Raw genomic sequence first — 12,631 nt, 5'->3', positions numbered from 1 at the left:
TTTTTTTTGAAGGCCTATTTTTGAGCAAGGCAGACTATGTTTTGTTTGAAGGTGGTGGGGTTAGCCCCACGTCAAATGTGGAGGGATAGAGGGCCATATCTTGGCAGTATTCCATCACGTGGAGCACACCACCTTATCCAGCACTTCTGCGGCTGGAAGAATCAGTGCCGGTGCACTGGTTCAAACACAAGTCTCTTTGGTGAAGAATAAGGACTTATGCTGGGACTATATTATCCAATGTGCAGAGAAACCTTATTGTTTGGGAACGCTTGTTGCAGAAAAGAATCCTTTTTGTTGAGGTTTAAGATTTCTAGTTTTGAGTTTTGAAACCTCTTTCTTTTGAAGAAATATTGGACTACAATAGGACTGTTAAGTTTACCTCTTTTGAACATTGCAAAGACTTACCGATTGGCGGCTATTGCCTGACAAAGTTTAGTTTTTTGATTACTTTATTTTGAAGACTGATGTCAAGCTGATGTGTGAAGCAACCCTTTTTGTTTTTGGATATTACACCATTAAATCCGGTCCAGGTTTTGTATTCTTACTTACCGGTTTGCAGTGTGGTTTTTTCCTTTTTTTGGGTTGAATCCTGACTTACTTACTCTTGTGTAGCTAGCCACAGCACACAAGGGCCAATACTTCTGTGTCCCAGCGGCTCGGGACCAATTGCCCTGACCCCGCTGGTGACAAGAGGTGGCGCTTCACACGCTCTTGACTGTAAGAAGGTGTTGGCTTTTTACCTCCAACGCACCTAGTCTCATCGGACGGCTCATCAACTCTTCATATCTTTTGATCCTAATCGGTTAGGGCGGGGGTCGGCAACCTGCGGCTCCAGAGCCGCATGCGGCTCTTTTCCACCTTTGCTGCGGCTCCGGTAGTGTGTCACGCAGGCATGCACCTTACAAGTCCAGCGTCGCGGCGGGAAATAGCCATGCTGAGCAGTGAGCTCAGCACATACACAGATGAAAGCCTTGCTTGCTGATTGGTCCGGCGGCCCCGCCCCGCCGTGCCGCCGGACCAATCAGCAAGCAAGGCTTTCATCTGTGTAGTGCTGAGTTCACTGCTCAGCATGGCTATTTCCCGCCGCGACACTGGACTTGTAAGGTGCCTGAAAAAGAAATCATCCTGGCCGGGGTCGGTGTCATGCTCCGGAGATCTACAGCCTTCCTATCTCCCTCTCCCTTCTACCTGCTTCCGGCCACATCCCCTGCTCCGCGGCTCTCTTCGGCAACTCAGCAGCAGCGATCGACACAAGCTTCTGACGTCGGGGCCTACCCTCTGCGAGTCCCGCTTGTTTCAACTTCCTTTTTCCACAAAGGCGGGACTCGTAGAGGGAAGGCCTCGATGTCGGCAGCTTGTCTTGATCACTGCTGCTGACGAGTTGCTGAAGAGAGCCGCGGAGCAGGGGGGTGTTGCCAGGTGCAGGTAGAAGGGAGAGGGCCAGATGCAGGACTCGTGGGTGAGGGAGGGGAAGAGAGAGAGAACGAGAGAGGGGAGGGAAACAAAAGGAAATCTTTCATACTGGGCTGGGCCGGAGTGGAGGGAGGGTGGAAAGATTCTAGCTACAGGGTGCAGTAACAAAGGAAAAGGGGGGGAAAGCTGAAAATGGAGATAGTGACACAAAGAAGAGAAAGGGTAAGCAGGACCTACTGAATAAGGATAGAGATACAGAGGGGACATGAAGAGGAGGTGAAATAGAGACATAGAAGTAATGCTGAAAAAGTGTGTGGGGGAGATAAAGACATTGAAAGGGCAAATGGTGAACATGGCGTAAAGATAAGGACAGAGACAAATGAAGATTCTGAAAAAGTGGTGAGATAGGGATATAGGTGAGATGGACACAAAGAAGGGTGATGCTGGAAAATAGGTGGAATGGTAATTCTGACAGACACAGAAGGGAAATGCTGGATCAAGGAGAGATGGGGCTCAGGCTGGATGGAATGAGGAGAAATGCCTTGTTGGCCCGGAACTTCCTCTCCTACGTCAGAATTGACGTCAGGGAGCGGAATGCTGGTCAGCGCAACACTTCTGCAGGGAAAGCTTGGGACGGCGGTGGCTTGGGGGCTGTTCCCCGATTGCGGTGGCAGCAAACCGAGTGGCTTGGGGGAGGGCACGGAGACAGAAAGAAGGGGAAAAGGGAGACAGAAAGAAAAAGTTGGGGGAGAGAATGAGGTCTGGAGGAGAGGAAACATACAGGAGGCTGAAAGAAAGGAAGAAAGATTGGATGCACAGTCAGAAGAAGAAAGTGCAACCAGAGACTCATGAAATCACCAAATAGCAAAGGTAGGAAAAATGATTTTATTTTCAATTTAGTGATCCTGTATATAGCATTAAGATAAGAAACAATATATGCAGTGTTAGATTTGTTTTATAATGGTTTTGCGGCTCCAAGTTTTTTTTTCTTTTCGAAAACGGGTCCAAGTGACTCTTTATGTCTTAAAGGTTGCAGACCCCTGGGTTAGGGCATCCTGTTTCCAAGCGCACCTTGTCCAACTGGTTGGCTGCTTGTATTTCCTTCTGCTACGCTCAGGTAGGTCTCCTGCTGCAGGGTCGGGTCACAGGGCATAGAGTACGAGCGATGTCGGCGTCTGTCGCTTTCCTCAGGTCCACGCCTATTGAGATCTGCAGGGCCACTACTTGGTCACCTCTCACTACTGTCTGGATATTTTTTCCAGGCGCGATGGCCAGTTGGTTTTACGTAATCTGTTCTCCTAAATTGCCTACTTTCCCACCGTTCCCTTCTGGTTAGCTTGGAGGTCACCCACATGTAGAGAATATGCTGCCTGCTTGTCCTGGGATAGCCCAAGCAACCAGACCACCACACATCGCTGCTTGGACCGCAAGGGCAGCGACATCAAAATTCTGTTTAAGGAGGGACTCCAACTTAAGCTCCTCAGAGTCCCTCAAAGCAGAGCCACCCTCAACAGGCACTGTATGTTGCGTTGTGATGGGCGAAACCACCACGTCTACCACTTGCGACTTCAAGGTATCCCTATCCCCCTCCGGGATGGAATACAGAATGCGCAAAACAAAGGGTGCCTCAGGCACTTTCCACTGTGCAAGCACAATATCCCGAATATCCTGATGCATAGGAAAACAGCGGGATGTTGAGCGGATTCCCCGAAGCAGAGGGTTCACCACACGAAGGGGGATCCTTCTCGTCTTCCTCAAAACACAACACGGAGGAGAACTGAAGCTGCTGGAGCTCTTCCCTTTGAAAGATGAACACCACCAATGCATCTTTGCCAGCTGATGTAACTGAAAAACCTCTGCCAGCAGCATCTGTACTCCCCAAGAGGATCCCCAGAGAAAAAAAATCATCCCCCCCCCAAGATACCCTCGGCTGATTGAACAAGAAAGGGGGAGAAAGGGATGAAACTGTTGCTGGGGGGAAGGGGGGGTCAAACCGGAGTGGATGCAGAGGGAAACACCCCCCCGAGACCCCCAAGCCAGAAGCAGGACCCACGGCCACTTAAAGATAAGCTTTGCATAAGGCTAAAACAAACTCAGGGAAAAAAACCCTGGGCCCAATTGGACTCACTGCCAAAGCAGAGATCTCAGAAGAAACTTCCCCTGTTTCTCCAGTACAGGGGAGAGGTCACCTGAGGCTGCAGACAAAATGGAGGCGCTTCCTGCCAAAATCAGAGCAAAGCCCACTGAAAAAACGCCCCCGAGGTCTGTAGAAGCTGAGAGGCCTGAATTGCCCCAGCCACTAAAGCAGGCAAGGCGGCAGCAGCTGATAGGAAGTCCCCAGCAGCTTTGATGGTAAGGGAAACCTTATTTCCCTGAGTGTCAGTGGCTGGGGGAATCCCTGCATGGGTGGCGAGGGAAGCACGGGCTTCCCCTCCTTCAGCTGCCAGTGTGCGAGGTACTCGCAAAGGGGATCCCTGGACGCCGGCAACTGAAGCCGACAAGGATTCCCCTTCACACTCACGAAAGGGATCCCCTTCACGGTGGCCAGTACACCACAAGCCCAGGCCGCCTGAATTAACTTTGATCTGGAGCACAATGAGCACTTTTTCCCTTTAAAAGTGCTCATTGCATAATACGCGACCAAGCTATGGGAAAGTGCCAATACAATACTCTGAAGGCTCCCTTCAGACCGGAACTGCCTCAGGGTTTATTTTTTCTGTCAGAACAGACTCCACTGGCTCTCTAAGCCATATGCCTTGCCGGTATCGGTGGCAATGTTTACAGCTGAGGAACCTCTAGAAAAAAATATGGCAAGGTGGAGGAACAGGAGGACACTCATGACCCGTCGAATGTGATACCCCTAAGGTCAGACAGACCCCCCAAAAGGGTCCCCCCAAGCTCTGTCCAGCATCAGACAGGGACAAGAAGGCCACTATACAAATTCCAACAGGCCTACACTAACCAAGGGAAGCCTGGCAACAGCTTACCACACCTGATGAGACTGTGAGAAGATTGGTCAGATTTGGGGGAAGCACAGCTACTTGTATTGCAACCAAAGGTTTTTGTCTCTGTCTCCACCTGCTGGTCATGGTGAAGTATTACACATCACTGAACCTGTACTGATCTGGAGAGGTGCTAAAGAATTAGAATTAACTTGTCGTCATCAGCATGAAAAATGATTTATAATTAATTTGATTTACTAACTTTATATACCACTTAATACTAAAATTTTAAAGTGATTTACAGTAAAATTTAAAATACAATAAAAATAAATCTGTCACAGAAGTCCTATAATTTAGGCTGAGTTTTGGTATTATGCTGATTAAATGGAGGCTTGGTTATTTTGGAAGTATTCCAATTTTCTTTAGAACCACAGGCAAAAAGGCCATCTCAAATATCTTTTACACTTATGCACAGACTTTGTTGTGTTTGAAAATACTTTTGAAGAGGAGCAGTTTTGTTTGTTTTTTGTCTGCAATTAATTGATTGGTTTTCCTGTGCTGTAAATATGTAGTTATGTCATTTGTGTTTATTATACCAAGCCAAATCCTCTGAAGCGAAGTTTGAGGCAGGTTACAACAGCAATTAATGCAGTGGTCTACAACTCGTGGCCCGGGGGCCACATGCGGCCCGCCAGGTACTATTTTGAGGCCCTCGGTATGTTTATCATAATCACAAAAGTAAAATAAAACAATTTCTTGATCATGTCTCTTTAGCTACAAATTACAATATTATTATTAAGACTTAGCCAAAAGGAAAGAGTTATAAACTATAAATAATTTTTACCTCATGCAAAATTGTCATTTCTTTAATAAGACATTAATTATTTTTTCTGAGGCCCTCCAAGTACCTACAAATCCAAAATGTGGCCCTGCAAAGGGTTTGAGTTTGAGACCACTGAATTAATGCAACAATAATAGCAATCCATGTAGTGATAGCCATCAATGTAACAATGGTAATCAATGCAACATGAACAGCATTAATTGTTTCAGTACAGGCATAAAGACAGAATTTGCATGCAGAGCTTTCAGATAGGATATTTGTTTGACTTTTTTCATCAACAAATATAAACAATTCAAATTTTACAATAGCCCAAATGACCCAACAAGGCCTCCATAAGTATTTAAAACATTTAAGGGAAGTGTGTAGCTAGCGCTACAGCCTCAGCACCCTAAGGTTGTGGGTTCAAATCCCTCACTGTTCCTTGTGACCCTGGGCAAATCACTTAGGCCAGGATTCTCAAAAAAACCCATGTTAAAAAGCGACGGTCTGCTAACGCAGCCGTTTTGATACCGAATCTGAAAACCTGACATTCTTTAAAAAATCACGCATGCAAATGAGTAGACAGCAGCAAAGAGTCGTTAAATTTGCATGTGCCCATTGCTGGTGATAGCGATGGGCACATGCGCAGAAAAAACAGTCAACACCGTCAAACCCCCCTCAAAAAACACAACGGCAGGAGAGATGCCCACACTCTCCCGCTGCCCTAAAATCCTGGCTGCGTCCCCCCCCCTGCAGCAGGAGAGAGTGGGCATCCCCAATGCCACTGTCACGACCTGACTGCCCCTCTGCAGCAGGAGATATGCCCAACCTATCCTGCTGCACTAAAATACCCAATGCAACCACCCCACCACTGACCAGACTGCCCCCTGCAGCAAGAGAGATATCTCTCCCCCCTCTCAAAATAGATGAACAGGAGGAATGTGGATACTCTCCTCCCAGCTGCTGCATCGCCTAAAATGGGAATTCCCTTCTCGGGTGCATTTTTGGATGCTCCAGGGAGGGGCCTGAGGCCTCTCCCATACGATACATCTGGATAGGTCCTAAGGCTCTGATTGGCCTGGATACCCCATAGGAGGGGTCTTAGATGTCGGAGCCAGTCAGAGCCTCGGGTCCCACCCTGGTGCATCCCAAGATGCACTGGGGAGGGGAATTCCCATTTTAGATGACACAGCAGCAGCTGGGAGGAGGATGTCCAAGTTTATTAAAAATTTGATAAAAATCGCTTTTTCAGACTTTCAAAGCGATGTACATTTAAAAATGGGGGAGACAAATAATTTGTTGGGGGAGACTCTACAATCAGTATAGGACAGAGAAGGAGAAAGTGAAAAACAAAAGGGAGTTACATTGTTGCTTGCCTGCTTTAAATGACACTTGTCTATGTTGAGGTAAGGGGGAGGGGGGCAACAGGGATCACTTGAATGCGGGGGAAAGTGGGAATCTCTCTTGTTGCGGGGAGCGGTTGGGTGGTCGTGTCGAGGATTTTTGTGCAGCAGGAGTGTGGGCATCTCTCCTGCTGCAGGGGGGGGGTCTCAGCCGGGATTTTAGGGAAAGGATATTGTGATGCAGCTGAGAGAATGGGCATCTCTCCTGCTGCATCACAGCACAGGGCTTTCTAGCAGTCTCTGACACTGACCGGCACTCCTGGACCAGTCGCCTTTTTTTGGCACCAAAACCAGACGCCGCTTTTTGAAAATGGGTCAGCATTTTTTAAGAATCCATCGGAGGGCACATTTCAATGTTGAAGAGTCCATTTGCATGTCAGTGTCAGATACTGCTAGAAATCTCGTATAGATGAAGGGCTTCGAGGTAAAATAACATTATTCGCCGATGACGCCAAACTGAGTAATGTAGTGGGCAAATGCACAACAGACGAAGATTCAGTGCCCGACAACATGATGCACGACCTACTCCTACTGGAGCGATGGTCTAGGACATGGCAACTCAACTTCAATGCCAAAAAATGCAAAGTTATGCACCTGGGCAGCCAGAATCCATGCAAGTCTTATACCCTTAATGGCGAGATCCTAGCAAAAACGGTAGCAGAACGAGACTTGGGGGTAATCGTCAGTGAGGACATGAAGTCTGCCAATCAAGTGGAGCAGGCTTCGTCCAAGGCAAGACAAATCATGGGCTGCATACGAAGGGGTTTCGTCAGTCGTAAGGCGGAAGTCATTATGCCATTGTATAGATCCATGGTGAGGCCTCACCTGGAATACTGTGTGCAATTCTGGAGGCCGCATTATCGCAAGGATGTGCTGAGACTGGAGTCGGTGCAAAGAATGGCCACCCGGATGGTCTCGGGACTCAAGGATCTACCATACGAAAAACGGCTTGACAAATTACAGCTATACTCGCTCGAGGAGCGCAGAGAGAGGGGGGACATGATCGAGACGTTCAAGTATCTTACGGGCCGCATCGAGGCGGAGGAAGATATCTTCTTTTTCAAGGGTCCCACGACAACAAGAGGGCATCCGTTGAAAATCAGGGGCGGGAAACTACGAGGTGACACCAGGAAATTCTTTTTCACTGAAAGAGTGGTTGATCGCTGGAATAATCTTCCACTACAGGTGATTGAGGCCAGCAGCGTGCCTGATTTTAAGGCCAAATGGGATCGGCACATGGGATCTCTTCACAGGGCAAAGGTAGGGAAGGGACATTAAGGTGGGCAGACTAGATGGGCCGTGGGCCCTTATCTGCTGTCTATTTCTATGTTTCTATAATCCCTTTTGATAATCCACCGCTAAACTGCGTTTAGGCTAAACCGCAGGAAAACAGTTTAGCGATGGCGTTAAACTTTTGAGAATCTTGCTCTCAATCCCCTCATTGCCCCAGGTACACTAGATAAAGAGTTTGAGCCTGCTAGGACAGATAGGGAAATATGATGACGTACCTGAATATAAAACCACTTGGGACTTAAGTGGTATATAAATAAAGTAAATTAATTTATACCCTGCTTATACAAAAGTGGATACAATTAAAAATCTAGAATACAGCTTTAAGGTTAATATACTCTGAGGAAAAACTCTGATCATATTTCTTTATTTTATGGTAAAGTTCATCGGTTGCCAAGATAGGCATGTGTTGTCTTTAAATTGTGTATTGCAGTGTTTCTCAACATACGGTACACGTACCCTTGGGAAGGCTTGTGGGTCAGCCATGTGCAGTGTGTGAATCGTTGCCTGTGTGTGCCCCCCCAAGTCGCTAAAGGCAGATGGAGCGAATGCAGCTTGAACAAGATCTTTCTGGGACCAAGGGGGGAAAGGAGTGCATTGGGGGCATTAGACGGGCACGATTCTGGAACAACAGTTGGAAGGCAGGGAGGGAGAGGGGCACAAACTCGACTTAGAAGGAAGGGAGGTGGCATGAACATGGGACACAAGGAAAGGGAGGAAGGGGGCACTAACTTGGGACATAGGAGGGAGGGAATCGAAAGGTATTGTTGGGCATGAGTGTGTATGAGAGGGAAAAAGATGGTGGCAGATGGGGAAAGGAAGAAAGGAAAATTTGCCATAGAGAGAGGAGAGATGCATGGGGAAGAGAAGGAAGTTGGATTTGGTGGTGGAGAGGGAACAGAGGGACGGATTCAAGGGAGAGGAATGTTGGACATAGTGATGGTGGGAGAGATGTGGCATGGTGCTAGAGAGGGGGTGATAGGAGAAATGGGGCATGGGGCTGGTGGGCAATAGTGAAAAATGCTGCACATGATTTTGGGGGATAAGAGAGGGAGAAATGTTGGATTCATGGAGGAATAGAGAGAGATGTTGGTTGTGGAAGGGAATGAAGTCCGGAGGAGAAGAAACATGTAAGAGGCAAAAAGAAAGAAATATTGGATGCACAGTCAGAAGGAAGTGCAACCAGAGACTCATGAAATCAACATCCAACAAAGTTAGGAAAAATGATTTTATTTTCAATTTAGTGATCGAAATGTGTTTAGAGAATTTATATCTGCTCTCTATATTTTGCACTATATTTTTCTATAGTTGTTACTGAGATGACATTACATATTTTATAGAGATCTGCTTTGACTTCTTTGAAAAAAATACCCTGAATATAAACATTTTTTCTGCATACTGTGTACTTTGGGTTTTTTAAAATTTTATTTTGTGATTACCATTATGTATTAATAAGATTAATTGTTTATATATACAAAATGGATGGAATAAATTACATTATAATCAGTACTATTATGGGGGTGGGGTCAGGGGTGGAGCCTGGGGTTACTCGGTTGATATTTGTTAGACTTAGGGGCTTGAAGAAGTTGAGTGACACTGGTTTATTGTATAAAATATTGTTAATAATAAACGGCAAATAAGACAACGTTAACCCATATAGCTTTTGCAAAAGGATAAAGAGAAGTTTATGAGACTATTTTCAGGCAGCTGTCAGATTAAAAAAAAAAGATACTTTCCTACAGTATTACTATGTGCTAACTATCTGGATTTTTGACAATGGATTAATACATTTCAAGAATTTGTAGGAGCTCAATAATAGAATTGTTTTGATGAATATTGTTTTACGATTGTAACTGCTGGAAATGTCCAGCTGTTTTAAGCCTTACTGGCTTAGAACCGCAAGGTTAGTGCAGAATATTAGAAATATGTTATTTGCATACTAATGGCAAAATTAGTACAAAGCCATTACGGTATTACTTCAGAAAAGGCCTTTATTTTTAGTGCTGCAGTAAAGACAGCCTTAGTGCACAGTAAAAACCCATGCAAGGGCATGCTAAGGTCACATTTTGCCACAGCTTAGTTAAAGGACCCCCAAGTTTGTAAACAATGCAAGATTACTTGAATTGGCCAAAGTCAGGAGTTAGTATCTTTGAACCTGGGCCTCCCTGTTGCTGTGCCATTTTTATTAACAAACATATCCCACTTATACCTAAGTGGGTTACTGAAATATATACATAAAATACAAATCAATGACAGAAAAACATACAATAATATTTTAAGTTACTCATTCTGCACCTTATTAAATAATATTTCACAGCTATGTTAAAAAAAGGCTTCCACGTGTTTTAAAAGCATTTAAAGACATTAAATGTTCTACCATCCTCAACTGACCAACCAGATTGTTCCATAGAGCCACCCCAACTACTGAAATAATCTTCACTCTAGTATCAACATATTTTATCAATGTAGATGATACCATATCATAATTTGTGATAAACACCAAGGAATTCCATTTTATTTTTACTTTGTTGGGTCAAATGCTTTTTTGAGCAAAAAAAACCCCCAACCCTGCTAAATATAAACACTAATATCAATTATTTATCTGCCCAAGACAACAATTAGCAGCAAGTTTGACATAATTCTAATACTGCTGTGGAAGAGCCTGAGAGAAAGGGGAGGCAGCTGCATGCGATTTTTAAAAATGGTTTACTCTCTTCAGCCTATTTTAGAAACGACAGAATCACTTGAGTCAAATGAAAGAGACCCCGACTGTCGTCTAAGGCCTCAACTGAGCACAATGCCATCAGCCTCCATGTAAACAATAGAGCAGGCGAAGCCCCAATGGATCGTACCTGTAGCGATGGGGCTTCTTGACCCCGCCAGTAGAGGGGGCACTCTTCCTGGCGGCTTTCGTGGCCAGCTGCTTCCTCGGCGCCTTGCCACCGGTGGACTTGCGGGCGGTCTGCTTGGTACGAGCCATCTCTCAGATCTAGGAGGGAAGAAGAAGAGCCACACCATCAAAAGCGGAGCCACCCTCTGCAAAGGCGCATCGCGACGAAGCCAAACTCGCCGCTCAAGTTTAGCCGGAGTTTCGGCCGAGCGCCCAACCCCCCCAACCCCCGGTCCTTTCCGTTATTGGCCGCCGAGGGCTCGCGCCTCGCTCTGGACGACCCAAAAGCAGAGCGAAGTTGCACGAGGAGAGCGCGTCGGCTTCGGGCCTCCGCTGCTGTTGTGTCACGAGCGAGGGCCGGGCGGGAATAAACATGTCGGAAAGAAAGAAGGGCCGGCGCGGAGACGGAGGCCGCTCTCCCCGCTCCCCTCCCCTGACGGCCGGCGGGGCTTTCCGTCGAGTGAAGGCCGGGCCGGGGGGGGGGGGCCGTGACGCTCTTCCCGCCGGAACGCTCACCTCGCGCGGTGGCTGTAGAGAGCGCGAGCGGCTGCGGGCGGGCGGGCTAGCTGCAAACACAATCGAAAGATGGCCGACTCTGGGCTATCCCAGAAAGCCTCCCGCGCGCGCCCGCGCGCCCCCTCCCGCCTCCGTCCCCGGCGGCAGCCAATCGGGCGCCGGCGCCTGGCTCGCGCCGATCTGTATACAAACAGGAACGGCGTGCGGCCGGCGGCGGCAGAGGCAGAGGCGCGCTCCCTCTCTCGGCCGGGCGGGGGCGCTGCTCGCGGCGAGACTGTCGTAAAACTGAAAGCGCTTTGCCACAGAGCGGGAAAACGACGGCGACGAGATTGAGAAGGACGAGTCGGCTAAAGCGAAGAGGGAAGTAAAGAAACGTGGGGTCAGTCCTATTTATTGATTTTTCAAACGTCAGGGGTCTCAATCCAGTCGCGTTTTCATGAGCTTTCAACGCCTATTCACGGGGGAAATCCTGAAAAGCTGACTGGATTGCGGCCCTGGCTCTAGGTCCTCCAGCCTCTTTTACTAACGCCTAGCGCTGGTAACTGCTCAAAAGGCTAAAGGAGTGGGGAGGGGTAATGCCTAAAAACCAATACAAAAGAGAGACATATCATCCACATTTACTTTATTGAAGAAATGCAATAAATACATAATAATATAACACAGTAAAATAGTCATTACATTTAAATTGACCATATTAACTTCTAATAAATGTTTATCATTCCTTCAAAATACATTTTTAAACAGGAGTTTTGATTGAGCACAATTAATTTATAACGTTTTAATCATCCACATTTAAATTCAGAGCAATTCCTTGAACAGGACCAGCTTTCTGAAAGTCCCTCTATCAGCACATATTGAACTCACAGCTGACAGCAGAACAAAGCCTGTCCAAAACACATATTTTGTCAGGCAGGGGAAGATTCTCAAATGTTGGCGGTAAAATCCACTGTCACGGCCGCTACTCTTAACGATTTTGAAAAGGCAAGCACATGCAAATGACATTCGCAGAGAGTTGTTGAATTTGCATGTGCCAATCACTGGTGATAGCGATCGGAACATGTGCAGAATAAACCCACACACAATTAAAAAAAAGACCCCCAAATCAAAGATTGACAGGAGGGATGCCCTCTCCCTATCAAGCAGCAGACATCCCTGCTGCCGCCAAGCAACACCCCCTCCCGGGCTGCAGGAGGGATGTCCACTCCCTTCTGCCACTAAGCAACACTCCTCAGACATGCTTTTTTCTCTTTGGAGCTCTACCTGCAGATGCTTGTAACCCACTCTCTTATGTTTCTAATTCACTTGATGGCTGTTTCTGGAAGCAAAGCCAAAACAGGAAGTGAATGAAAGGAAACAA

At 46.8% G+C, this 12,631-nt stretch overlaps 1 protein-coding gene across 1 annotated transcript in view; it reads right to left on the bottom strand.

Annotated features, from left to right (window-relative positions):
- Positions 1 to 11,431, bottom strand: part of LOC117357507 (histone H3.3A) — a 45,036-nt gene extending 33,605 nt beyond the window's left edge. The window contains exons 1-2 of the mRNA XM_033938222.1: positions 11,275 to 11,431; positions 10,721 to 10,857 (exon numbers count right to left, since the gene is read on the bottom strand). Coding sequence (XP_033794113.1) covers positions 10,721 to 10,848 — 128 coding nt within the window. The 5' untranslated portion in view covers positions 10,849 to 10,857; positions 11,275 to 11,431. The remainder of the gene's footprint in view (positions 1 to 10,720; positions 10,858 to 11,274) is intronic.
- Positions 11,432 to 12,631: the final 1,200 nt, after the last annotated feature.

The sequence above is a fragment of the Geotrypetes seraphini genome, chromosome 3, assembly GCF_902459505.1.
Source record: "Geotrypetes seraphini chromosome 3, aGeoSer1.1, whole genome shotgun sequence".
In the NCBI taxonomy this organism is placed as follows: domain Eukaryota; kingdom Metazoa; phylum Chordata; class Amphibia; order Gymnophiona; family Dermophiidae; genus Geotrypetes; species Geotrypetes seraphini.
The sequence above is the reverse complement of the archived record's forward strand: the minus strand, read 5'-3'. Positions and strand labels throughout refer to the sequence as shown.